Here is a 27,469-nt window from a genome sequence, read left to right as displayed (position 1 = left end):
TGAGGGAGGAAGGCACTCACAGCTCCGTGGACCTGGACAGGATGGCAGACAGGGTGAGCAGGATGCATCCGTAGGGACCCGCCTCGAACTGGGAAGAGGAGAGAGGAATGAACACCCGCCAAGGCTACATCCCCTTCTTCTCACCTCCGCGGGGGCCACCCCTAGGGAGCGGCCTGACCGTGAGCCAGCTGCCCCAGCTGGGTCCCAGAGGTCACCAGGTGGCTCTATGGCAGGTCCCCTAGATGATGGGAGCATACCAGCCTGGGTGACAACGGGGGCAGACACAGTGGCCGCCAAGGTGCATACCATGACCACCGAGGCCCGGAAGTTCACGATACAGCAGCCTCCCTTCCCATGCAAGTGTCTTACATACATTATCACACTGAAAACTGTCACAGCCCTGTGCTCTATAGGACTGTTAATACTGCCCACTGCCACACAAGGGAATGGGTCAGGTACTGAGCCACCGGCCCAAGCTCACGCACAGCCTGGGGGGATTCTAGCAGGCTCTGTTGGACTCCAAATCCCTTGCTCCAAAGACCTGCACTGTGTTAAGAGCAGCAGAGAGCAGGTGTGGGGCAGTCAGGGTCAGGAGGGCTGAGTGGCATGAGCTGTTCCAAGGACAGATCCCGTCTTGCAAAAGCTGTTGGTATTTTGTTCATCATGGATTTTTTTTTTTATTAATTTTGAGATTTTAAAAATGTTATTGAGGGGCGCCTGGGTGGCTCAGTCGGTTAAGCGTCTGACTTCAGCTCAGGTCATGATCTCACAGGTTCATGGGGTTGAGCCCTGCGTCAGGTCTGTGCTAACAGCTCAGAGCCTGGAGCCTGTTTCAGATTCTGTGTCTCCCTCTCTCTCTGCCCCTCCCCTACTCACGCTCGCTCTCTCTCTCTCTCAGAAATAAATAAAAAACATTTTTAAAAAACTTTAAAAAAATAAAATAAAATAAAAAATATTATTGATACCAATTACTGAGGATTTTGGTACCTCCTTGAACTTTGTACCCAAGGAGAGCACCTCATTCATCTCCCCCTGGTCCCAACTCTGGATTAGAGCCCACAGCCTGGAGCTTGGCACCCTGGGTTTAAATCCTGGCTGTGCCACTCCTAGCTCTGGGATCATAGGGACATTTCTTAACTTCCCTGTCCCCTGTCTTCTTACCTGTGAAACAAGGATGATTATAACAGCACCTGCTCTTATCAGTGTGTTGTGAGGATTAAGTGAGATCATCCTTGTAAAGCCCGAAGGACAGGCCCTGCCTCCCATGTGGGCTGTTCCTACGGTGCTAGCCCTGCACTGCCCACCTGTCCGGGGGGCCCAGGAGGCCACGGCCTCCTGCCATGGGCTACATGGCTCTGGCTCCCTAGGGAAAAGCCGTCCCCCAGCTGCGACTGTGTGAATACCTTACTTATCCCCTCTAGGATGACACCCCTCTTCCAGTGAGCTATGGTTGAAGACACTGCCTCACAATGGTCAGTGTTCCTTATGTGTGATCAGTTTCTTTTTTGCACTTGAAACCAGATCCCCCTCCAAAATGTCTGTTTTCCTGAAACAATAAGAATGATATAACTGATCGCATTTCCATTTTGCCTTGGTTGCCAAGAAGCTCAGAGCCAATGTGGCATTCAAGAGTGGTAATTATTTCAGTTCAAGCTTCTGATAAAATTATCTTTTCTTCCCTTCAAAATCCAGTCTTCATTTCCATACAGCAACTCAATTCATCATCTAAAAAAGTTCTGTGTGAACTTTCGTGCCACGAGGATGCTCCCTGCTAAGGTTATGCTTGTGAACAAGGTGGACGATGATCTGCCTTTATGGGAAGAGACTCAGGAAAGAAAGAACAATAAGAAATGGAAAAGGATGGGGAAGGGACTCTCTTCTGACAGGAAATACAAGGTGCTCTGGAAACACACAGAAAGGGCCTTTAAGCAGACTGAGGATTTAGGGAAAAAAGGAATGTAAAGGAAGGCTTTCTGGGGGAGGTGATATTTAAACCCAAAGGACGAGAAAGAATCAGAAGAGAAGGGAATGCTGTTCTGGGCAGGACAAACAGCATGTGCAAAGGCCCAAGGGCAAGAGAGGGCAGGTTTACTAAGGTTGGAGCATAGCAAAGCCCCGAGGACATCATTTTTTTAATAATTAACTTTTTATTTTTATAAACTCATTAGTAGCAAAATCTTTTGCTGGGGGAGGGGGGTATAGAAATGGAATAAATGAATCAACAACAATCTTCTATCAACCTCATTGTAATTCTCTGATCTCAGGACAGTCACTTCACCTCTGCTGTGCTCAGTTTCCCCCATTTGCAAAACGAGGATAATGAATCCCTTACTTTACGTATTTCCTTGGGTTCTGGTGCCCATTCTAGGAGCCTACGGCTGTGCAAGTGCCCTGATAACTGCAAGGGGGTAATGCTGACACCCTGGCACAGCGGGACGCGGGCCCCCGTGCCCTGGTCACGGCTCTACTACCGACTTGCGTGTTGCCTCGGGGAGTGACGAAGCTCTCTGTCTCCACTTCCCCTTCTGGAATGCCACCCAACTGCTGCCGTGGACCCACCCATGGTGTTGGGGGAGCCATGGCACTCTCGGTGGGCGTCCCCCTCTGCCACGCCTGCGGCTGCCGGCCTACAGTGAGGCAGGGGACACAGAAGCCCGTTGCGCGCCCCGCGTCTACGTAAACATGGAGAACGGTGGGTACGACGTGGGCCAGCATTTTCCACGGTCCTCGGAGGACCTCTGGGGGAGGTTCCACGAGCCCTGGAGGCACCCCTCCGTGGGGACTGGCTAGCGCGGTGGAGAAAAGACGCCTGCCTGGGGCTTCTGGCCCCTGCCGGAACATGACTGAATGGTACCAATATTCCATTTTGTTTAAAATAAAGAAAATAAAAACCAAAAAAAAAAAAATTTGCTAAAATTATCTCATCAAACCCAAGCTGCCAAGACATGGGAGGCCACAGGGCAAGATGCCTGCACTGGAAGGAGGGCTCCCAGGGCAGGCAGTTGGCCGGAAACCGCTGGCAGGGTCCAGAAAAACGTCTGGTGCCATGTGGGAAGAAGGAGTCTTTCTCCAGCGCAGCTCGGGCCCCGGGGAGATGGAAGCCCACTGAGGAGCCCCAGTCGGAGGCGGGGGCGGAGGCTTGTCCAGCTCATGGGGGGCAGCCAGACATCCCACCCAAGGGTGAGCAGTGATGAGAACACAGCAAGGAGGCTATTTATTTTGGGCAGAGATGGTCCAGTGTTCGTTTCCAGGCCTGGCACGAGTAAGCCCCTCTGAGGCCCAGGCCGTGAAAAATGAATTTGGTGAGGGCAGTGCTGAGGCAGCTCGATGGTTTCCAGCAAAAACATAATTACACCGTGGGGGAAGGCACCACCTTCCAGGGCGAGGAGGGACAAACACCGACTGCTGGTACACGGGGACCAAAGCCAGGTGAGGAGGGGGAGCTGCTCTGGATACTTCGGACAGAAAGTAGACGGACCCTCCCCCCCACACCCCCCCCGCACGAGCCCCACTCTCTGAACCTCTTCCACTGTCGTTGTCTTGCTTGGGCTTCACCGAAATCCTGGGGCACAGGCAGAGAGAGGAGAAAGGCCCCATTTCATAGATAGGATGCAGAAAGCCCTGGTGCTGAGGCATACCGTCCCCGGGACCATCAGCGGGTGGTGACAGGTCCCTAGAGCGTGTGAGCAATGTCCCCAGGGCCTTCCTTTGTCCTCTAGAAGCCTCCCAGGGCACTGCCCTGTCCTGGCGGCTGTGCTCTGCTTCACCTGATGGTGTGAACACAGGAGCCCGGGGTCCTGCCCCCTGCTCAAATCACATGCATGGAGACCATCAGGCTTTGCTCGTCTTTCAGATGTACTGTTGTATTCTCTCAGCCCTCTGAGTGCATTTAAGAGTAGAATCCCTTCTGCTTATTTAGATCGCCTGGTGCTTAATTTAGAATGCATTCTTTTCCATGCAGTTAAGTTTCTCCTTTAAAAGCCACTGTTGGGACAGGAGCGAGCTAGAAGTTCTCTGCTAACTGCTCCATCTTCCATTTCCTAGATGAGGCACCTGAGGCCCGGTGACTTTCCCAAGGGCACATGTGGCAGAGGAAGAAGCTAGCAGGGGTCCCCAGGTCCCTGTTCCAGGACCCCAACACCAGCTGGGAAGTGCACTGCATCAGCAGACAGCCCCCTGGGTTACGTCCGTGAAGAAGCAGAGAGAGCCAGGAACAGGGAGCAAGTGACAGCCAGTCTGGGCCAGGCCCCCTCCCATGCCCCTCCCAGGAAGGCCAGAAAGAACAGCCAGAGCAGAAAGGCAGCGCCCTAAGCTGGGGGACACGGGCCAGGCTCCTTGGGCTGAATCATCCCTGGGCAACAGCTCTGGGGCAGAACGTGTCTGAAGAATCAGCACCTCAGTGACGGCACACCTGCCTCCCAGGGGTCTCAGGACAGGGGTCTCATTTGCCTGCCCAAGCAGTATCTGTGACATTGGCGCTGACACTCTTCCCTACTCTGCCCAGATGCACAGTGCGTTCAGGGAGCAGGAGATATTAAGACAGCGGAACGTCCAGCTCTGTCCCATACTCAGCAAATTCTCCCACCCTCCGGGCTCACCGGCAAATCTCTGTCACCTTCTCAGGAGCCTAGAAGAGCTCATGCCACAGCCCGGAAGGCCAAAAGAAGGGAGAAGATGAGGCACGGACCATTTGCTTGCACACCAGGCGAGAAGGGCCCAATGCTGTTTCTTTACTTCCACCCTGACACACAGAAGATGAGACCTTGAAGTTGGGAATCTCTGAGGTCGTCTTTGGCCTTGACTCATGCTATGCCCTGCCTCCCCCTCATTTCTTCAGTCTACAAGTAACCAGTCTCAAGGTTACCTTAAATAATCATGAGAGCAGTGATCACGAAATCAACAACGAAAGCTAAAATCGCTGACAACAATGAAGCAGGCATGTTAGTTCTAAGCACAGTTATTGTCAGCTCCATTTTACAGATGAGGAAACTGAGGCATGAGGAGGCTAAATAAGCTGTCCAAGATTACAGAGCTACTAAGAAAGGGGTGTTACCTGGATTGAAACCCAGGCTGAAGGCTCCAGAGATCATGGTGTTCACCAGGGAGCCTTGGGCACCCTCCTCCGCAAAGCCAGAGAGGCTACAGCCCTGAATTCCCATGGCGCTTTGTGCTGTCCAGGCCCTGGATGTGTTCCACCCCCATCTCACAGCAAGGGGTGGGTGTATAGATCTCCTCCAGTAGACAGGGTGCTGGAGGCTCCACCCCGCCGGGACATCGGGCAAGGTCCTGTGCCCAGCAGGGTCTCCAATCGAAGAAAGCAGCTGGCTTAACTATGTGCATCCCCCACCTCCTCCAAAACAAACAAACAAACAAACAAACAAACCATTGTTCATACCTGATGGATGCTTTGCTGAAGAAAAGTCACCAGCTCCTCATAGCAGGTCAAGCTGTGCAGTGTGAGCTGAGGAGACACAAACCCACAGGGTGACCCACCAATGGCTCCGGGCCCTGGATTATCTCCCACCGCCCTGGCTTCAGCAGCTACAAAACCCCACTTGGGAGTGTCCCTGTAGTCAGAGGGGTGGCCTTGAGAGCTGGCGCGGGGAGGCACCCCCAGACCTGTGTGCAATGTAAAAGGCTGACAGGGCCCAGCTGGGGTCCCTGGGGTGAATTCCGCCCTGCCAGCAACACCAGGGCTACAGAGCCCAGGAATGGGGGTGTTTTGGGGCCACAGGAAAGGAGCTCGCCTTGTGCATGCCCCCCACTGACAAGTGGGATCTTAGAAGCACTTGGGGGCGCAGGGGGGGCCGGGACGGGAGTCCCAACCAGCTCTCAGCCCAGCAGGCAGTGTCCTGAGTTTGGCGGGAAGCTGGGGGTATGAGTCCCCTTTGCTTTCTCAGGCAGGTCAGGAAAAAGCCATTTGTAGAGAAAATGCCTACCAGGCGAGACTCCCAATTAGGATCCCAGGGCCACATGTGCCCAGACTCAGGTCAAATGAAACAAATGAGGTAAAACAAAAAGTCCTCCGTGCAGAGGAGGTTCCTTTGTGGGAAACGTCACTGTGTCTGTACTCTCACGTCTCATTTCTTTCCCTTACTTGGTCACACCACGTCTGGCTTTGTGGCCGGTGCTCTGTCCCACGCAAGCTCTTCCCCACCCTCTAATGCCCCTCCCTCCACATACTACCCCACTGCCCTCTGACAGCAACCCCGAAAGGACGTTGAAGCGACACAGAGGGACAGACAGGGCCGCGGTCGGGCCAGAAGGCGCTGCGTGCGGACTGCTCTTCTCTGGGTCAGGGCGCCCGTCGGCCTTTTGGCCATAAAGCCGGTCCCGGCAAGAGCCCCCCGCCCTGAGCCCCCTGCCTCTGCCCCCACCCCAATCCCAAGTGGAAGATCTGCTAGCCTGGGCTGCAGGGAGGGCTGGCCCATCCCCAGCCGGGGGAGGATTTACTTATATGAAAGGAGACCGTCCCCAAACAAAGCCAAAGGTTGCGTGATAATTTTCCAGAAAGCCGTACTGTTTCTAAGACTCCATCTGCTTTGTATTTCCCTGTTGGACTGAAGTGCTGTGTTCCTGAAGCCCTAAAAAGGAAAAGGGAGATGCATGAGTCCTCGGCATGGAGAGAAGAAGACATGCCCTTGAGCCAGGGTGAAACCACATGTGCCATTAAAGGAGGACAAATAAAAAGGTGGCTCCAGAGGGAAGAACGGAACCAAGGGTTTCTCGTTTCTCCCCCGCTTTGAACTCACCCACGAAGCTGGATCCAAAGAACTCCCTAGTAGGGGTGGGAAAAGGAATGGAAAAAAGACGGCACAAGGACAGCTTGGGGTAACCACACCCGAGTCCTGGAAGGAGGAAGTCTGCCTCTCACCCACAACTGACAGATAGAGTCCCAGACCAAGGAATGCTGACGTGCCCTTCATTTTCAGGACTGTGAGGAATTCCAGCCCTGGCCTGAGGCCTCCCACCCTAACCCCATGTCCTTCGCCCTGTGAGGCATGTACAAACAGTGGGGTTTGGGGCCCACTGGGCCATCAGCCTGCTGCCCAGGCTGGGACCAGCCACTGCCCCTAACTGGGCTCCTATTTTCTAAGCCATAAAATGGGGAGAAATTGAATTTTTGTCCCATCTGCATTCTGCGCTGCCATGCAGATCCTAAGGGCCAGGGCTAATACGTTAACTGGAACACGAGTACCAAGGAGAAGCAATAGGAACAATAATGATACCTAACACTGATATGGTACTTATCATATCACTGATATGCCACACAATGTCCTAAGTACTTCATATTTGTTACTCACTATTTATTCATATGGATAAATGATTAAACTGATAATATAGTCATTTATCATATATAATTTATCTAATTCTCACACTCACTCTACCGAATAATTGTTACTATCATCCCCATTTGCCAGGTGAGTAAACAGATGAAGTGCAGAGAGGTTGAGTCAACTGTCCAAAGTCACACAGCCAATAAGCAACAGCACTGGGAGTTAGCATCTGGAGCCCCTTCTCTTTAATTTTTTTTCAATGTTTATTTATTTTTATTTTTATTTTTTGAGAGAGGAAGAGGGGGAGCAGGGGAGGGGCAGAAAGAGAGAACGAGACACAGAATTCGAAGCAGGCTCCAGAGCCCGACGCAGGGCTTGAACTCATGAACTGTGAGATCATGACTTGAGCCAAAGCTCACTGCTTAACCGACTGAGTCACCCAGGTGCCCCTGGAGCCCCTTCTCTTTAGCAGTGTGCTCTCCTGACAATTCTACCCCACCAGAGTATAATCTTCGGCCCCCAAAGGAACCCTTTCTACTAAAGCTCGGCCACGGGCCTAGGGTGGAGTGGTGCTCCCACTCTGAAGGGCCAGACTCAAGAGCAGTCCATGTGGACCACACGGATGGCATCCTGCGGGAGGGTGGAGGCAGCAGGGGAAGCCTCTTCCTCGGTGGAATGGGGCTCCAGGTAACAAAGTGGATGGGAGCATGCTTTGGGAACTAGGAGAGAGGGTGAGTGGTAACCGAGAGGCTGTTTGCCAAGGCCACCGGGTCAGAGAAATACAGGGGGGAGGAGCAGGCTGCCTAGGCCAGAGGTTTCCTCAGATGGGTTGCGTCCCCCAAAGCTCCCCAGGACGAAAGGCGAGACAGATGCGACCCCGGCAGAGAGGAGAATGGAGCTGGAGGGAGGTCCCACCCCCCAGGGCTCTCCCAGTGTGGGGCTGCCTCACTGGGCTCACGCTGGCATGGGGCACATGGTAGGCACCCGGATGAACGCACAGACAGCCTGCTGGGAAGACAATTACCCCAAGTACAGGAAAGCACACAGCCGGCTCGCCCGCAGCCGCGCCAGCGCGTGAGTGGTAGTGACACGGCCCTGAGAAGTGCTTACAGTGTGACCACGGCTCTCTGATGGTCCCCGGCCCGCCACACAATGTCCGCGATGGCCAAGGCAAGGCAGTGGGTCCTGTGGGCATTGGAAGGCTGCAGCTGCCTGAGGAGGAAAAAGAGAACTTGTTTACGCTGGGGGGGACACACACCAGGGACAGCAGAGCCCTGTAGCAGATGGCCTATCATTCCTCTGCCACACAGAGGGCCCCGCAGCCCAGGGACTCGGGCAGGGCCTCCTCCGAGCCCTGGGGGAAGAGCCCTGGGGGAGAGGCCCTGGGTGGGGCTAGAGGAAGAGCAGGCTGAGGAAACAGCCCAGGGGAGCCCAGGGGACCCGGAGGCTTGGCAGGGCCCGACGTATGTGTAAGCTTGGCCGGTGAGTTCTGGCAGAGCCCAGAAGGCTGAGCTGAAGGCATTCGGAAACAACCGCCACCCCAATGAAAGGTAGCCATCCCCGGCAAAGGTCTGGTACTGCCCTGACCCAGCCTTGACCAGCCCCAGTATCCAGGCCCCTGGAGACAATGGTTTGTACAAGCAGGTGCCCTTCCCTCCCACCAGCCATAGGAAATGAAATCAGGGATGCAGAGGGGAAGGCAGCCTGCCTTGCTGGTTAGATATAGGGCATGGGATGTAGGAGAGGAAGCATTTGGGGTAATCTCTGGGGTTTTAGTGGGTGCACAGTGGTGCTGTTCACTGAAATGAGGAATACAGGCAGAGAGGAGAACTAGGGGAGCAGCTGGAGGTGCCCATGGGACCCCCTGGTGAAGCTATCTGACACATCAAAAGCCCAGAATAGCAGCTGGTACTAAGTATTGGTTTATGAGTCACCAGAATGTAGGGATTCCTTGGCACTTTGAGTGGCTAAGATTCCCCAGAGAGACAATGAGGAAGGGCAGAGGTGGAGGCCAAGAATGAAACACCCCCAGAACTCTGGCGTAGCAGAGAAGCAGAGGAAGGCAGGAAGTGGCAAGGTGGTAGAGGCACAGCTGGGAGGCAGTGCTGTTACACATTTGTTAGGAGCAAATGGGCTTTGAGCAGAACAGGTAGCCAGCAATGTCAAAAATGACAGAGAGACGTCTTATGATAAAAATGGTAACAGAGAAGCCCTGGTGCCTGACATGAGCAAGTGGGAAGAACAGGCAACAACAGCCTGATAAAGACGCTTCCTTCAGTTTCACCTTCCCAGGGCTCCAGAAGGCTGTACTCCTTGCCCGCCCTGGAGCCTACGGATTTTTTCTAAATTCTTAGAAAAATTAAATTCTTACAAAAGCAGCCTGTTAGGCTCTTCCTCACAAACAAAGGTGCCTTGATGAAGACCCTGTTGGGGCTCAAAGGAAGACACAGGTGGAGCAGGGGGGAGGGGAGGTGGTTTTCTATGTTTTCAGTAGCCAACTGACACCTGAACTCCATGCTGAGCTGTGGAGGTGGGGGGAGTAAGAAAAACTGAAGAAATGGGAATGAGGAGACCAGGACACGGGTCACTATGGTGGCCAGCATGTGGTCACTACCCAGGGTCTGAGACACAGAGCCAGTTGTCCATATCCAGGCATCAAATGACTAAACTGGGAGGTAACATGACATAGCTGTCTCTCAGTTTCCCCTTCCATAAACCGAAGATGACAAGAGGACCTCTTTCATAGCACTGGGAGCTTTAAACAAGACGGTGTGTAAGGTCCATAGCCCAGCACCTGGCACGTGGTGAATGTTCAATAACCAATACCTATTACTATTGTCTTTATGGAAACATCAAGTCCCCACTTTGGCCCTGGTGACGGGAAGGTGAACTCTCAACATCTGGTGTGAAAGTGACAATCAGTCACCCTCAATCACTTGAAAAATGAAATGGCAGACTGCCTGAGACTTCTGTAGCCTCTGGAAGCCCGCCACATTCCTCGAGGAAATGGTTACCACGCCATCACCAACCAGGCAGCCCGAGCTGTGTGGGGAGCACCGGCCTGGGTCACCATCAACTATGAAAACAAAGGTAAGGAAATGTTGTTCTGGGTTTCCGGAGAGGCGATGCCAAGGACGGGGCGGCAGTTGAGGGGGGAGGGCAGGAAAGCAAGTCTTGTCAGACAAAGGAGAAAGGATTGGACATTTATCTCTTTGGATTCAGAACCTATGAAAGTGGGCTTCGTCATCCCCATGGCTCCTGTTTCCTGCCCTGCCCCCACCCCGGTGACCATCATGTCCTGTCAGTCACACCTCCTGAGTACCCTTGCCAACCCCCTTCCTGCCACTGTCCAGGACTGCTCCCCGGCGGAGTTGTTACAGCTAGTGCCTGGCCATCATTTCTGCTCTCCATCTCACCCCGGTGGGCTCTTTCCACCTCACAGGTGTGACTAGGGTCCTCCCTGGATAGAACCCTTACCGTGGGTAGGAGTTGTGCAAAATCGTGTCTGCACTGCAGACCCTGCCTAGAACATCTATGCTGGAAAATCTGCAGACGAGGAACTAAGAGGTCACCTTTCAACATTCACTGTGTTCTACACTAACTTGCTGAAGCAAGTCATCTGCTTGACTGAAAGCTTCTCCGCAGAGCCACAAATAAGATTAAAAAGTCGACATATATTGAGTACTTATCATGTGCGAAGCGCTGTAAAAAACACTTCACATGTATTATTCCGGGAGTCCTTAAAGCTACCCTATAATGGCAATAGTAGTGTTGCCCCTTTCAAATGGTAAAACAAAGGCACAGAGACTAAATGATTCACCCAAGTGAATCACACAGTTAGTAAAATTGGAAAACTTGAAACCGCATTGAGGGAGGCAGGAGAACTTGGGGAAGGGGAAGCAAATGTCTGGAGCTCTTGGCTTAGAAATCAGCATCGCGCTGCCTTCAAGCCCAGCTCTTCAGCACCGGACAACACTATCGGGAGATCTGGCTCTATGCTCCGGCCCGTGTCTTCCTGATTTCACAGACTGATTCCAGACCCTCTGAACCTCTGCATTTCTACACGGAAGTCCTCATTCTTTTCACAGGCTGCCTCCCAGTCTCTGCGTCCTTCCCTGAGCCTTCTCTAGCTTGCTCTTTGGAGACCCAACTTTCTAGAGAACAAAGTGGAAAAGTGCGGTGGTCGGGCCCGAGTTTGGTTCCATGTTTGGTTCACAGGCCCTAGGGAAGCTCCTTGCCCTCGCTGGCCTTCGCCTTCCCGCATAGATGCAGGCCCTGGGCCAGATGCCCCCAAGCACCATTCCAGTATTGCCATTTCTGCCATTTAACCAGCCACGGCGTAGACAGGGCTGTCTGGGCGGAGGACGAGAGGTGAGTCGCTCCAACTCCCGCTTCACCAGGTAACTCCCTGCTTTCACCTGCAAAACCCCAACGACAAGGGTGGTCCTGCATTGTCTTCGTTGGTCAGACACACATTCATCAAACTCCTACCACAATTCTAGCACCCAGCGAGGCTCTTCAACCAAGGAGAGTTTCTTTAAGCACCTAATTCCTCATAGAAGTGCAGAATGCAGACATTTGTCTACAGATGGTGGATGGTGTAAGGGAGTAATACATCCTGCATAGCTGCCTAAACTACTCAAGTCCTTCAGATTAAAAGGATGTTTTGATTCTAATTATCTTGAGATCCCTACGGCATCTACAAACAACCCAGAGGAAGGCCAGGGAAGGAGTGCAGGCTTTCTGCTCCCTTGCAGGGTCAAAAGCTGCAGCAGGGGAGGGGAAGAAGGCTGGTCTGGGGACCACCGGACCTGGGGTCCAGGCCTAGCTCTGCTCCTACTGTCCAGACAGGCCCTAGGCAAGTGCCCCCTCTTTCTCTGGGCCTTGAATTTCACAATTCCAAAGGGAAAAGGAGGTGTGGGAACATCGATCTTGTCTGTGGCTCTCTCTAGGCCCGCAGGGGAGTGAGGCTCACGGTCTCTTCCCACAGCCAGCCACAGGCACAACCCTCCCTAAGTGGAAAAACACGGAGTCCTGCCGCTGGGCACCGTCCTTCCCGATGGAGGAGAGGCCCGGCTGCTGGCCCGATGGAACGGGTCCTAATGAAGCCAGGCAGTCCTGCAGAAGAAAACACTGCCCCTGCCAAGAGGCCTTTATTTCAGCATGACTTCCCTGGAGGGCACAGTCACATCCTCCACGCTGCTTTCACAGAACCGTTAGCCCCATCGGCCATGGGCGGAGGCCACAAGGAGGGCCCACAGTGGGGCTGCTGCAGACACCACCTCGCCACGGCCAGGCCACTGTGCTGTTCCTAAAGAGAATAGAGCCGCACGCTTGCATTTTTTTTTTTTTTAGATTGGGTCATTTCTGAAATCCTGGAATTTCAAAGTCAAAAGGAAGTACTGAAGCCTCAAACCCAACTCAGCACACACTGCCCATGCAGAAACGCCAATGAGCCAAACAATCCATTCCAAAATTGTATGAATACATCAATAAACCCGGACAAGCCGGGGACTAAGGTTGCTGCAGGGACATCACCCGAGGCAGCGGGTCCCCAGGTGTATTACTCTTTGTACTCTACTGTACTGAGGTTTTCCAAATTAGGGGGAAGGGGAGGGTCTTCCCAGAAGCCCTTTGTAAAACACAGAGCTTCACCATGGCCACTGAGAATCTGCCTGGGGGCCCAGCATTCAAGTTCTCAAATTCATGACCTCAGCCTCCCGGCGCCAGCCCCCGCTGACCTCTCTGGCTCTCCTACTATCCAGAGTCTCTTCTGGGGCACAGCAGCATGGGATGGTGGACAGGGCTCAGACACAGATGTCACAGGTGTGACCCCAGGCCAGCATCTTCCCTCTATGAGCCTCAGTTTCCCCACATGGCCCTATCTTCTTGCATAGCCTTTGACGATTTACAAAGGACTTCATTCGCGTTTCCTTGTTGAGTCAAAGTTAGGCGAGACAGAGATTCACCTATGAGAAGGTGAGGCCCTGCAGTCCAGGTCTCTGCACCTGGCCCAGCACACCCCACCCGGAAGGGGGCTGAGGACCACACAGCCAGGCACCCCTTCCAGCCACAGCATGGGCACCCACAGGACGCACCGATGCCCATGTGGCAAGACCAACTCTCGGTGACCTCTGACCCGCAGGGCCTCACCACCACGAAGCAGCGACCCCCACTCTGCTCTCACTTCCCTCCTCTGCTGCTGGCCCTGGGCACCAGCCCCTTGCTCCTCTGGCCTTTGCTTGACCCAAGTCCTAGCTTGAACCCAGAAGAAGTCTCCCCTTCCACCCCCAATCACCTTCCAGGCCCTGAGACAGGCTCTCACCTCAAAGCCCCTTAGCAGGGGAAGGGGGAGAAGGAAGCACAGGAATGTGTGTGTGTGTGTGTGTGTGTGTGTGTGTGTGTGTGTGTGTGTGTGTGTAGGCATCTGATGTCCCTTGCCTATAGCCCAACACCACTGGGACCTCCCCCAACTTGTCCCCCTCTGAGCTACCTCTACCTGAGCCCCTGCCAGAGCCCTGGCAGATGGATACAGAAAGCCAGCCCACTGCTCTCTGCCTGCGTGGAGCTCAGCCCTGGTTGTAGTGCCCAGGGAAGCAGGGTTTAGGAGTTGAAAGGGGAGGGACTTGCCAGAGCACCCATAGCTGGTAGGCTCCCAAGAAAACTGAAGTCACTCTTCTCCAGCATGAATCCTTCCAGGCTTCCTAGAGGAGGGGGCCCTGGCCAGCAGGCCGAGCTCTGTGGATACTCCAAACAGGCCTCTTCTGGTCCAGCCAGGCAGCCAGAGAGGGGCTCCTTCCCACCTGGCACCCCCCCGCACATACCCCCAGCCACTCCTTGCTTCCCCTTCCCCCTCTGCCTACCCGCTACGGCCCCCAGGACCCAGCTCAGCCCCACTGGCCTGGCTGCCAGGGAACTTCAATCTAGGCTGCCCCCAACTCCTCTTGCAGGGTCCCAGCTGCCAGGGAGCCCATGAAAGCCAAGGCTGCACTCCCTCCCCGCCCTCCTCTGCAAGGCCAGGTTGAACTCTCCATCTAGTTGGTGCTTAAATAGATGTCTGTCCGTGTACGCTGGGGCCTGAGTCCACGTGTGACTGGTGTCTGGCTGGCAGGTGGTGGGACGTGGAAGAGAACCTCTTTTCCCACAGCTGGCCTGGTTTTCCTTCTACCCAGAGCCTAATTGCACCCACAACCAGGATGGCTGTTTGCCTCCCAAGCCCCGGCCACACTCTCTGGTGTGGAGAGCAGTGCAGTCCCTGGAGAATGTACCTGTGGAACCAGAGGCTCACGTATTTCCTTAGTGGTGGGTGGGGTGGGTGCCAAGGAACCAATCCTGCCTGTGCCCTAGGCAGGAACAGCCCTTCCTGGAACCTACTTAAACGCCCCATCCCGACCACTGGGAAACAATCCCCAGCTTCCCCCAAGTGGAAAATCCAAGTTCAAAAGCAGCTCTGAATGAAAAGGGGGCTGAAATGAATGATGAGACATCTCCCATGAGGGCCAAGGCCAACACTTGGCCCAAGCAGATGGTGAGCCTCCAAGGCCCCCTGGCAGCGTGGCCCTGACCACCAGCCCCAGGTCTCGCCCCTCCAAGCTCCGGCCCGGCCACCCCAGGCAGCTCTCAGCTCCCGGCCAAGCTCTCCCTGCCCTCAGGCCTCTGCACATGTAGTTCTCCTTACCGGAACACCATTCCCCTCCCTCCCTGTCAGTCTGGATAACTCATGCATTTGTCCATGTGTTCATCCAACAAAAATTCTGAGGGCCTCTTCTGTGGCCTAGGCCCTGGGCTGGATGCCAGGGACAGGCTGTGAAGCAGGCGGCCCAGGAAGGCCCCTGTTCTCATGAGGCTTGTGTTCCCAGGGGCTGGGGCATGGGGGTGGGGCAGACAACAGACAGGTAATGATGTCCGATGTCCATGAACCAGGGTACCATTTGGCGGGGGAGGGGCCTTGGAGCAAGCCTGTGTTTGTCTCAACCAGTGAGGTCCAGGAAGGCCTCCCTGAAGTCATGGCCTCGTGGGGTGAGAAGCCCAGGACCAAGTATGAGGGGTTTGCACGGAAGGGGGAAACTGAGGGAGAATAACCACGTGCAAGGATGTGTGTGAAGCCAACTGAGAGTCCTCCCAAGCCTGCCCCACCCTTTTCACGTCTGGGTGGACCCTGAGCTCCCTGCACGTCCCTAGAGCCTCCTGTCTGGCCGGCTCTCATGTCAGAGGTGCCATGAGGCCAAGGCCACAGCTGTCCTGTTGAGCCCTGTATTCCCTCCAGGCACCTGCCAAGTGCTCCCTGCATTCTGAGGGCAAGGAAGGAGGGTAGGCAGGTGGGTGCATGTGTGCTCAGGGACAGTCCCCGCACCCTCTGAGGGCAGCTCCCTCATTTAGAAAGCTCCACTCAGTGGGGAGCATTCCAGGCCATCGAGCACTGTGCCGCCTCCCCAGGAGAGTCAGCAGCAGGTCCCTGTCCAAGCTGTGGGCAGCACTTCACTGGCTGGCCTTCCGGAGTGGGCGGTGGGGATCGGCCGTGCCCGGGCGGGAGCAGCTGTGTCTGGACTGGTCAGGGTGCGGGGAACAAGTTGAGGTCCTGCCGTGGAAACGCTATGTCACTCTGCTCCTGGTTACCGCTCTGCAGGGCCGGCAGTTAGCACCGTTTCGCTTAAGATAAAACACCTCGACGATTACTTGGCAATTAGATAAATTACGTTATTAGAGAAATTCTAGAATGCCATGCATGAAAAGCTACCTTCACTTGGACCCTAAGGCCAAATCCTCTAAGCTGCTAAAAGACGTTTCACTTGTCCCCAAGCTGGCAGTATGTCTGGGGAGCCCGCGTTATCTCCCAGGAAGCTGAACATGGGTGATTGGGGAATGGGCCTTGTTGTCTTTATAACACCTGAGCTTTAAAAAAAAAAGGGGGGGGCGCTGAAATACGTACATCAGAGAACAACCCCCTTGAATTAAAATTCAAGAACTGGCAAAACTACGCTGTGATTTTAGAATCTGTTCAATCACAGCTTTTGGGATGAGAATGGAGGCATCTACTAGGCAGGACCATTCTGGGGTGCTGGAAATCATTTTCTTTTGTGATCTGGGTGACAGGCTCACGAGTGTGGGATTTTGCAATAATTCACTGAGCAGAACATGTCTGAGCTGCGCACATTTTCGAGACGTGCGCTCTTCCGTATGCGTGTTCTATTTCAGCTACCGGAAGAAAGAGACAAGCACCAGTTCTGTAGCTCTGAGGAGAGCTCAGCACAAGCTAGTACCTGGGCACATGGGGAGACAAAAGTAAGAAGACACTCTCCTCGCATCGGCCATCTAGCCCCGGCCCCGGCCCGCGCCTTGCCAATCTCTCCACTCACCACGCTACAGAATTAGGGTTTTCTATCCATCCATCCCTCACAGAGCATTCTGGAGCATAGAGGGTGCTATCTATTCCTCTATCACTTGTGCCTGCACAGAGACGTTCCAGAAAAGTCTACTGAGTGAGAGAAAATGAGAATGAGGTGTCCATGTGCAAACACTTAAAGTGTGAGGTGGAAAACAAGCGGCCAAAGGGAGTGGAAGCAATGCGCCGCGGGGCTGGCTGGAATGTGTGGTAATGGCTATTGGCAGGGGTGAGGTAACAGGGGGAGGGAGGGGAGACCTGGGGTCAGTCAGTGGGTCAGCGGGTTGACGTGGGCGTGGATAGGAGTTGGGTGGCTACCGCGCTCAGCTGCTGAGGAGGGGGTGGCCTTAGTTTCGATGTCATTCCAGCCGCTGCTTCCCTTGTGGAATGGGACTTAACGACCCTCCCTCCTTTTCGAGACCAGTGTGTGCAGGTCATTTAAACCGGTCGGCACTGGACCTGCGAGCCAGTCGTCGTTTCCCTTTCCAGAAGACGGGAAATATCAGGGAACACACACGCTTCCTTGCTTGTTTTTTCTGGACACCGAGGAGAAGCCTTGGGAAAAGAAGATATTGCCAGAACGAGCACAGACTTACCGAACGCAGTCGGCTTGGCTATCTCCTTCAAACAGGAGTTTCTGGAGGACACAGCCTTGGACAGCTGCCAGAACCCCACAGGGACCCCCCTGCAAAGAAGGACACGCGAAGAAGGTGCCCGTGAGGACCGACCGGGGCAAACCTGGCTGTTCCTCGGGGACCAGCCCGCTCCCACCAGGCCCCGCCTCTCCGACCGGGCCTCTGATGTGCCGAGGACTTCTGCAGAGTGCTGAGCCTAGTCACAGAGAGGGGTGACAGAGGCCACGGTGCCCAGCACTGGGGGAAGGAGCAAGTCTGCAATGTCTCATGGGAGGAAAACAGGACTTAGCTGCCCATCAGATATAAAACCAGGCTCGTCACCATCGCTTCCCAGTCACCCCAGGGAAATGCTCCCGTGTCCACAGGCTGAGGGTGTCAATGGTTTACTCAGCCCTCAAGGCCCATCCTAAAGGCTTCCGCCTCCAGGAAGTCCCCCCTGATCACCTCAGTACCCCCTTAAGCAGCTTCTGCTAATGTGAGCAATCTTTTGCCCTGGTGGCCTGCCTCAGCACCCATTAAGTGTCACCTTGTCCCCCCCACCCCCACATTAGAGGAAGAAGGCTCCTTGAGGGGTTCATCCATATTGTCATCAACAAGTAGAGTAGCAGACGTGGCTGCCCTTGAGCTGGGGGTGCAATAAGACATGCTGAGCTTGGCCACACTAGGGACAGAGGCTAATGGTCTTGGGGTTCCTCCTCAGGCAGTGTGGGGCAAGGGAGGCTCCTGGGGCTCGAGAAATGGAGCCTCATTGGGCTGCTGGATTTAGAGCATCTTCCGGCCCTTAGAGTGTATGACTCGGGAAATGTGTGTGCACCGTGTCCCAATCCTGCTCCAGTCTCCCTGCATTTCCATCTTGCAAAACACCTCCGCCTCACACTCTTCTCAAAGCCTCCCCTTCATTCATGCTGCCTCCTGCCTCAAGGGTCCTCTCTCCTCCAGCCCTACCTGCAAAACCATTTCCCAACTGCCTGAGGACCCTCTCCGATGCCCCCAACCAAACACAGCGCCTCCTTCTACTCCTCTCAGAGAGGATTCTGGACGCTGAGGGGAAGTCTCTGTAGAGTGAGGGTCACACTCCCCAGCTCTTGCTCTGCCGGCCACACGTGAAGTTCCAGCAGTGGGTAACAAAGTGGGCGCTGAATAGCTCAGGAAATGCTCGTAGCCTTTTCCAAACCAGGGGACACCCTGCCTCGATCTGTGATGGGCCCACAGAAACAGCCCCAGGAAGCTTAAAAGCAACCTGCCTTGTTCTGCACGATGCCATATTTTAAAGAGGCTTTGTCATTAAAGGAAAAACTCTGAAGTTTCCATTCCTCGTTGAAACAGCAGAAGCTGGAACCAAACAGAAGGGCCTTTATGTCCTGTCAAAAGAAGAGAGAGCTTCATTAGTCATCTTAAAAGCAAACAGTAAGATGTGGCTCAGTCCATGTATTCCTGCAGAAGCTGGTCTTGCATTCTAGCAGGGCATTCCGCTTTCCAGCAGGGTTATTTATTTTCTTTTTCTTTTGCAAACTCATTATTATTTCAGGAAAAATCGATCCTGAGGGTCTCTTCGCTGGCACGTCCACAAACCAACCCAGCCTGTGCTGACCTAGGCCCCAAGTCTTTTTAAGTTCTGTAGAGGAAACTGAAACAAGCTTAGTTTTAGAAGGGCTCTTGGAGGTTCTCGACTGCATGCTATAATCATCTGTGGAGTGTTTAATGCTCCTGATGATCAGGCCACAGACCAAGCCAACTAAATCAGAACCCCTGGGGGTCAGACCCCAGCATCTAGGAGTTTAAATGCTCTCCAGACAATTCCAATGTGCAGCTACATTTGAGGACCGGTACTGACAGTGAGGCTTAGCAAATTATGACCCATAGGTCAAATGTGGCCCCACACATGTTTTGTAAATAAAGTTGTATTGAAACACAGCAACACCCATTTGCTTATATATTCTCTATGTTTGGCTTTTACATTGCAATGGCAGTGATCAGTGGTTGCATCAGAAAGCCAAAAATATACCATCTGGCCCTTTACAGAAACAGCTTGCCAGTCCCTGCTCTAGTACCACCCCTTACTACTTGTAAGGGTCTCTTCAATGACATCACCCACAAGGGGTCCCCCGTGAACTGAGCTTGAACCGCAACAACCCAGTGAGGGGTTCCCACCCTCTCCCAAGGCAGCCCCTCCATGTTTCCACAGCTCTGTCTGCCCTAAACTTCTGGATGACACTGATCTCACAGTCCATCTCCCACAAACCAAAGCCCTACCTTCCAGAGCCCCAGGAAGTGCCAACCCCTCTGCCTGGCCAGCCCTGGAAGGCAGAGCCACTCCCCAGATACCCCCTCCTCATGCCGGCTACCTCCTCTCTCTCAGGATTTCATACCCAAGGTCTCTGAAGGGCCAACACATGGGTTCTGTTGCCACCTCTCCAGGTCAGATCTTTCCTATAGATTCAGATTATTTCCTTCTAGAATCGGTTCTTTTTTACTTTTCATTAAGTACAAGAAAATCTCAGCGGCAGAAGCCCTTGTCAATACGTCAGCCTGTCAACATGGGCTTGCAGTACACAGGAGAGGAGCCTGGGTGAATTCATCTGTCAGGGTTTGCCTTCCCTTCTTGTGCCAACAACAAGCATCCATGTATTTGGACTGAGTTTTCTAAAAGCCCAGAAAACTACAGGGACTTGAGTTTTCCGACTCAAGCCTGTCTGTTCTCTTAATCACAGAACAACGGCCCCCAGCTAGGCACAGCGTGGTCCCCAGGTCACAGAGTTAACAGCCAGGAAACCTGGGTGCTATGGATGCCATGTGCCCTGAGAAACCCCCCCCCCCCCCCCGCTTCTCTGGGTGGGCCTTAGTTTTTTCAGCTGCTTTTGGAGATGCTGCTGCTGGGTGGTCTGCAGTTGGGGGCCTCTAAGGGCTCTTCCCAAAATAGGAGTGCTCACTGCAAACAATCACAGCCTTGTGGCTACAGATAGCCAGAGCACACTTGGGGCCGTGTAAGAGTGTCCAACCCCCCAACACACACACCCACGCCCCCCATGCTTTGAAAGAAGGAAAGGAAAGGGAGGACAGGAATGGGGAAGGGAAAAAAAATCTCTAGAAAAATCTTTGACTTTTGTATCTGTATGCTGAGTAAATACTTATAGATAGGGAGAAAAGGGGGTCAGCTGTGTCCCCAGGCACTTTAGCCTTTCCTCCTGGGTCCTGGCTGAAAAGCCCGTGGAATAGTGCAGGGGCAGCATTCCATCCGGCAGGAACCGCTGGCCAAGGGGAGGGGTGAGGCCATCTGGCAGCTGAGAGGGTGAGGAATCCAGGGCACCCCTGCAGAGGAGGTCGATAAGGCCAGGAAGCTGCCCCTGAAGTCCCACGACCTCAGCTCCCTCCAGGAGGCCACGGGTGTGAACCCGATGGTGCTGAGGAATTGTTAAAACCCTTCCGTCCTTCCCTCACCACAGCCCAGCCTGAGCCCGGCATGGGGACAAGCGGTAAAGCAGAGCCGCCCTAATGAGGACAATTCTCCCACCACCGTCACAACTCTGGAGGGGCCCACTGCAGACGCAGTGGGGAAGCAGCTCTGGGCTGAAAGAACACGAGACCCTGGAATGTTTGAATGGGAGGAGGCTGTACCCACACCTCTTCCTGGAGGAGACCAGGCCCCCATTTTCCTGACTCTCAGTTCAGCTGCTTCGGTACCACGCCCGAATTTCCACTTGAACAACGACTGAGACGTAAGATGGTTGGGGCCAGGGGGCATCACAACCACCTCGCCCACACCAGTTCACATCGAGACAGCTTCAGTTCACACCCTGCCAATTCACACCAATTCGAATCGAGATGTATGCACACACCCTTTCAGGCTGGCACGCACCTTGGCCACCGAGAGGTCGATGGGCTTCGACACTATTTGCAGCTTGAGGAGGGACGGGAGTGGAGACAGGATGACTTCTTCCCTCATCAGTTCATCCTCCACATCCTCTGAAAGAAAACCAGGGCACATGCGCTCCTTGTTATGACCCGTGGAGAACAGAGTAAGAAATAACTTAGCACCAAGGACATGGATGAGTTTGAACGAAGGGAGGGCTTCCCCATCCTCTACCCGCCTCTACCCTTTGGGGTTCCCAGGCCTTCACCAGAAGGGAAAAAAAAGCAGAGTAAGGGCCCTGGCTCCTTGTCACAGCCCCATGCTGGTCCATGGCACAAGGATGCCGGCAGGTGCAAGGTGGTTACCGGTTACTAGAAAGTTCTGCCTGTGGACAAGCAGTGAGACAGAAGCCTGGGGCCAAAGCCCAGAGAGCCTCACTCAGACACATTTCTTACAAAAGGTGGGCGTGGCGAACAAGCCTGTGCCTGAGGACAAATGTGAAGAGGGGCAGAATTAAGAAAGAAAAGGCCACTGTTCCTGATGAAATAATATCAACAGATTTTCACTGTTGCAGCCACTTGTGTTTTAACACTTAGGTCCCCTAACAGCCCCGGGACAGGGTAATTACCAGCACCCCTATTTGCAGGTGAGACACTGAGGCTTCGAGAAGTGAAATGACTGGCCTGACATCACGCAGATGGAAAAGGGGGAGAGACAGGAGAAAACCCAGGCCAGCCCCTAATCGTTCTGCCTTCCTGCCAGCCAGACCCCCCCGGACCTCCAGCCGGGAGGAACGCTAAGTCACCTGCCGCACACAGTCTTCTTACAGCTGGGGCGATGGAGGCACAGAGAGGGTCCCAGCATGGGTCCGCTGGCCGGGCCTCCCTCTTGCATTGTACCCACAGCCGCAGCATTTACCAGAACACTGAGAGGAGAGACCCAAGTGAAAACAATCCAAGGTAATTATGCAAAAACGGAGCAGGCCAGTCTCCAGAGAGCCTGTTGAGCCACTTCCCTATTTTCCCAAGGCTAAATGATTATTTAAAAAGTAGACCATGCTGCATAGAAGTCAACATTATCTCCTATAATTCTGTACATCTGGGACTATAGAAATGTCATGGCCCCTGCCTGACATCTTCTGGAGAGGCTATCCAGAGGCCAACACCCTCAGGACACATGTCCTGTATCCAATTCTACTGTCTCCTTTTCTTCCCTTGTTCCCAGAGTCCCAGTCCACTGAAAAAGAGATCCTTCCAACTTTAGGCTGAAAAAAAAAAATTAAAAATAAGCCTGGAATGTAAATGAGAATCTGAATTTAAATGCAGCCTCTTCTTAGTTAGGGTCACCCTGTGACCACAGCCTTATAAAAGCACCCTGAAATAATGACCAGATGTTCGTTCAGTAATATGCATGGGTCTTAAAAACACGGTCCTGGGTAGAGAAGACAAGAACACAAGTGAGATATATATAACACAGTATGATTTACATCCATGACAAATAAATACACACAAACAGCGCTCTACATTTTGCAAGAATATACACAAGAAAACAGATACTGGCTAAATACACAAGAATGATTGCTTGAGGAGAGGAGGGTCATGGGGGGAGGGGGCTAAAGGGAAATGACGGAAAGGCAGGAGGGAGAGAGAAGGAGAGAAAGGGAGGGAGGGAGGAAAGGAGGAGGAAGGGAGGAGAGGGAGGGAAGCTGATGGGAAGGCTTTGCAAAGATCAATACTGAGAATGTTCCCTGAAGGAATAGAGATGTGTGATTAATTCAACCCTGGGCAGCTGAGGCCCAAAGCAGATGTAGAGTAACCTGAGGGATTCCATCAGGCCCTGAAGGGCTCCTTGCAATCACTCGGGCCAGACTGTTTCCTGAGGCACAGAAGGGGCAGTATTTAAACCTATTTGGAGGCTTCTGTTTAGTCTGAGGTTGTCCAGAAGGGAGCCCGGGCTGAAATGTGCCTGCTCAGGGCTCCGTGAAGTAAATCTGAGGAGGGAAGTTGGGGGCCCAGCCGGGTGGAGCCCCCAAAGGGAGGCAGCCTCCCTTGACTTCTGCCAGGAGGAAGCTGGCCCCCGTGCAGGGATCTAGTTCGGGACCACATAGCGGGCCTCGGGCCCAGATGCGGTGGGACCGCCATGCAAAGGAAAAACAAAGCACTCCAGAATGACATGCTGGCCAAACAGACAAAACCATCTGCAAATGCCGGCGGTTTAAGAACGCTATTTTTAAGGCCCTGGTATAAGTGTCTGGTTGGAAGAAGCAAGGGAGTTTGTTTCCCATACCATTTTATTTACCCTCTGGAGGAAAACGTATACATATTGGTAATATATAATAAAGGTCCTTCTGCCTCTTTCTCCAGGTACCTTAATCAGTATTTCCCACTGGCGACAGATATCTTCTCTTGGACATGCCCCACCACCCTAGACTCAGGAATCTCATCACGGCACCCCTCCAGGCTTCGGTTTTGCTAACAGACTCCCTCACCCCAGTTCTCCTCCAGGGACTCAGGCGGAGACCTTACCCCTCTCCCCACACCGTGATGATCTAGCCTCCAGATCATTCTGCCTCCAGGATGCCTCATGCCTCGCCCCCGCCTTTCTTCCCTCCACTGTCACAGGACTATGTCATTCTTTTTCTATGTGTTCATTAAGCACTTCATTGAGCATCCATGAGGTGGCAGGAATTATGTGGGACAGTGGAGGTCCAGAGATGAGTAAAGCATAACCCTGGCTTCAAGGAGCACACTGCCTAGAGGGGGACCCAGAAGCCCAAACAAATAATGGAACGTGAGTACCTAAAATACAGACAGTGCAAGTGTTTCAAGAGCAGAAGAGGCAAATAGTTCCTCCTTAAACGGTCAGAGAAGCTTTCCGTAAGACCTACATATTTGAGCAGGGTCTTAAAATACCCAGAGGATTTCATCAGATAGAACAGGGACCCAATCACATCTTTTCTCAACTATTCCAAGAAGCCTCTCCCTGGTCTTCCAATATCCAGACTCTCACTCCTAAAATCTATCCTCCACACATATCTAGAGATAGCCCCAAACCCAGAGCCCTGTACACAGTACTCCCCAGCACAGAATTGCCAAGTGCTCTTTACTGGCTAATGATTTATGGTCAAGCTGGTTAGTACAGCACTCAAATCATCCTGACTCGGCCACACCTTTGCTCCCAGCCTCATCTCCCCCTGAGCCCGCAACTTCCCGTACGGGCCACTCACCTCAAGCCAATCACTTTCTCACCCTGCAGGCCTTGCGTGTGAGGTCTCTACTCGGCAAGACCTTGCTCAACCTTCAGAGCCCAGTCTAAATACTACCTCATTATGGAAGCTTCTAGAACCCACCACAGAATTCAGCTTGTATGTCTCTGAAACTAACTGCTGATCATCTGCTTTATATGCTGCTATCAGAGGACACCTCTCTTCCTTTGTCCCACCCAACCCAGCCCTCCAAGAAAGCAAGCCCACTTTTTATCCACCTTCATCTGCTTTCAGTAGCCTCATCTATGCCCTGGCATATAACTGCTAACAAAAGTCTGTGGAACTGAACCAGAGAAAAAATGCATCAGGATCAGGAAGAAAATGCCATTCCTCTAACCAAATGTTATTCCTTTTCCCTGCTTCATCCCAAAACTTCTTTCCCTTTCTCTTGGTGACTGGGTTCCATGATCTCTTACCTCCTATTTCTTTCTCCTTTTCTACATCATTAGCTGAGCCACTAGCAAAGAGAGGTCTGCCTCCCTCTGGAAAACACACACACGCTTCAAACAACTGAGTTCTGAGAGAATTGCTAAAAGCCTTCCTTCCAGTAGAAGCCCTTTGGGTTCTGAGGGCCAGGAAGTGCTTCGTTTTATGTCCAGACAGGAGTGGCTTTCACTGGAAAATCTTAAAGTGCAGTGCTTTACAGAAATGCTTCTGATGCCAGCGTTTGGCTCCGGACCTCATTCTGCATCACCGTGGGCAGAAGTGCCCCTTCCGGGGCTGGCCGAGTGGATCCCCACCAGCCATTTCTGGTGACTAAAACTCAAAGGAACTGTTACCTCTGACTCGAGCTGAGCAGAAGAAACACACCCCTGCCTCATCATTCAGAGAGGCCCCTGCCTTTCAACTTCATCAAAGCAAACTGTCAGACTGCACGTCTCACACAAGTCACTTCTAAAGAGAGCGTTGCTTTCTTCCTTCGGTTTAAAAGGGTGCTTAAAAGGAGAGGAAAAATAACTGAACAGCTCCTGTCTGCCAAAATGGCCCAACAGGTAAATCGCCGCCTTCCGGGAGAAGAGCAAATGTCAATGGCTCTCAAGCCTCATCCTTTCATGCCCGGTCACGGGTTTGCCATCGCCCACTCTACTGCTGCTGTGTCAAGCCCTGCAATCACATCGGTCTTTGGGGAGTGGAGAATTACAGAAAGGGGAACAAAAGATTGCTTCAAAACTAAGGAGTGGGTGGACATGTTCTCTATCTTGAACCGGGAGAGCAGTTACATGGATGTACACGTGTGTGAAAACGCACTCGAGCTGAACACTTAAGACGTACGTGCTCTGCACTTCACTGTATCTTATGCCTCAATAATACGTTGATAAAAAATTTTTAAAGGATGGTCTCCCACAGGCAGAGCTGTCCTCTGGAGACCTTTGTAGGTTTTGAATAGCCCTAAAAAAGCCCCCAAATGAAAAAGAGGCTCCTTTGCATCCCAACCCCCCCCCCCCACCATGTGGGTCCAAAAATGCCCAGACTTCTTATAAGGATTTCTACAGGACAGAAAGACAGACGGCAGAAGAAGACAGCAACCAAAAAGAGAGAAGCCTGCTCTACTCACTGGGCCAGCCTCTCTGTTCTGAGGTCAGGTGGGAGCAAGGAAGCCCCCACACCCACTATCTCCCAGTCAGAGGAAATGAAGACCCCTGGACCCTGGTGGGCACAGCACCGAGGGGCACCAGGTGCACTTACCAAGCTGCAGGGCGCCCAGCTCCCCATCAGCCTTGCTGGACACTGGCAATTGATTTTTCCTAGAAAAAAAGAAAATGTCAGTGTACCAGGGGAAAATGACACCGAAATATAGACAGCAGAGAAGAACACAGGGAGCACTGGATCGGGGTTCAGGAGGTGCATTCTCTCTAGCCTGGCCCTGCCACTCACGTGAGCCTTGCCCCCCCAGTCACTCTCCCTTCTCTGAGTACAGGTTCCATGTTGGATGGGACCAAATTGCCTCCAGGGTGCCTTTCCATTCCATGTTCTCACACACACACACCAGCCAATAAAGGATGATAAACCTTATAGTTTGACACTTGCCAAGAACCAGATGCAAGCGTATCTTGCTGAGGTCATCGTGATACTGCTAGCAAACACACACACATGCACATAATCACACACACACACACACACACACACACACACTCAAGTTCTTGTAATCACCACCCCGATTTTTCTCATCTTCTTCTATTTTCTTTTTTGTTTATGTCCTTTCTCCCGGCTTTCTTATAAAGTCATTAGCTACCATTTATTAGAAACCTCTAAAATGCACCCAAAACCTATTCTGTGATTCTGACTTGTAAGTTCAGGTATGTATGTGTAGAGCTTTCTTAAAATGGCCCATGTGTATTTTAGCTCTCTTTAGATATTTTTTTCCCCTCTAGTATGCATCGATGCAGACTAAAGTAAAATCTTTTCTTTTAAAGAATGTATTAAAAATAACAATATTACATCACTCTCTGAAAACCCATTTACTACGTTAAAATGACAGCTCTTTTGAAGGTGGAATTGAAATATATTTTCCTCCAACATCCTTGCAGGGTAAGATATGATTGAAGTAACAATCGTAGTCTTGCCATGGTGTGCTCTATTGAATTGGTTTCCTCCTGAAGATGTATGAAGGGGTGTGAGTGGAAGACCAAAAAGGACTCACGGTACCCAATCTGTGAGCACGTACTGCTCTGGACTCTGGGCTTCTCTCTCTGGCTCCAGAACACAGAGCTCCTTCCTCCACCCTCCCAGGCAGCCCTAATCCTCCCCTACTGGGCCAAGCCCATTTTCCTCATTTCAACAAAACTGCGACATTCCTACATCCCTCCATGACCAGGATTCTGTGAGTGTTCTCCTGGGGACTGGTAAAAGAACCATCTGGAAAGAGGATCTAAGGCCGGGAGGGGCAGTAGAAGGAGGTGATGGGGGAAGCAGTACAGATGCTGTGTCAGAGCTCCCCTTCCCCAGCCTCCGGCAATGAGAAACAACATGTTCGTTAGAAGTTTCTGGAAGCATACCACTCACACTGCAACTGTCTCTGCCACTGAAGGCTGAGGACCTGAGTCCCACCTTTATCTGTCC

The 27,469-nt window shown here is 52.8% G+C and overlaps 1 protein-coding gene across 1 annotated transcript in view; it reads right to left on the bottom strand.

Annotated features, from left to right (window-relative positions):
* MINDY4 (MINDY lysine 48 deubiquitinase 4) overlaps positions 1-27,469 on the bottom strand; it is a 109,904-nt gene that overhangs the window by 32,375 nt on the left and 50,060 nt on the right. Inside the window, exons 6-13 of the mRNA XM_039229916.1 lie at positions 26,096-26,154; positions 21,151-21,257; positions 18,539-18,655; positions 17,256-17,344; positions 8,388-8,489; positions 6,521-6,584; positions 5,396-5,461; positions 21-88 (exon numbers count right to left, since the gene is read on the bottom strand). Of these exons, the coding sequence (XP_039085847.1) occupies positions 21-88; positions 5,396-5,461; positions 6,521-6,584; positions 8,388-8,489; positions 17,256-17,344; positions 18,539-18,655; positions 21,151-21,257; positions 26,096-26,154 (672 nt within the window). The remainder of the gene's footprint in view (positions 1-20; positions 89-5,395; positions 5,462-6,520; positions 6,585-8,387; positions 8,490-17,255; positions 17,345-18,538; positions 18,656-21,150; positions 21,258-26,095; positions 26,155-27,469) is intronic.

The sequence above is a fragment of the Hyaena hyaena genome, unplaced genomic scaffold, assembly GCF_003009895.1.
Source record: "Hyaena hyaena isolate Hyena2069 unplaced genomic scaffold, ASM300989v1 scaffold_40, whole genome shotgun sequence".
NCBI classification, from domain to species: domain Eukaryota; kingdom Metazoa; phylum Chordata; class Mammalia; order Carnivora; family Hyaenidae; genus Hyaena; species Hyaena hyaena.
The sequence above is the reverse complement of the archived record's forward strand: the minus strand, read 5'-3'. Positions and strand labels throughout refer to the sequence as shown.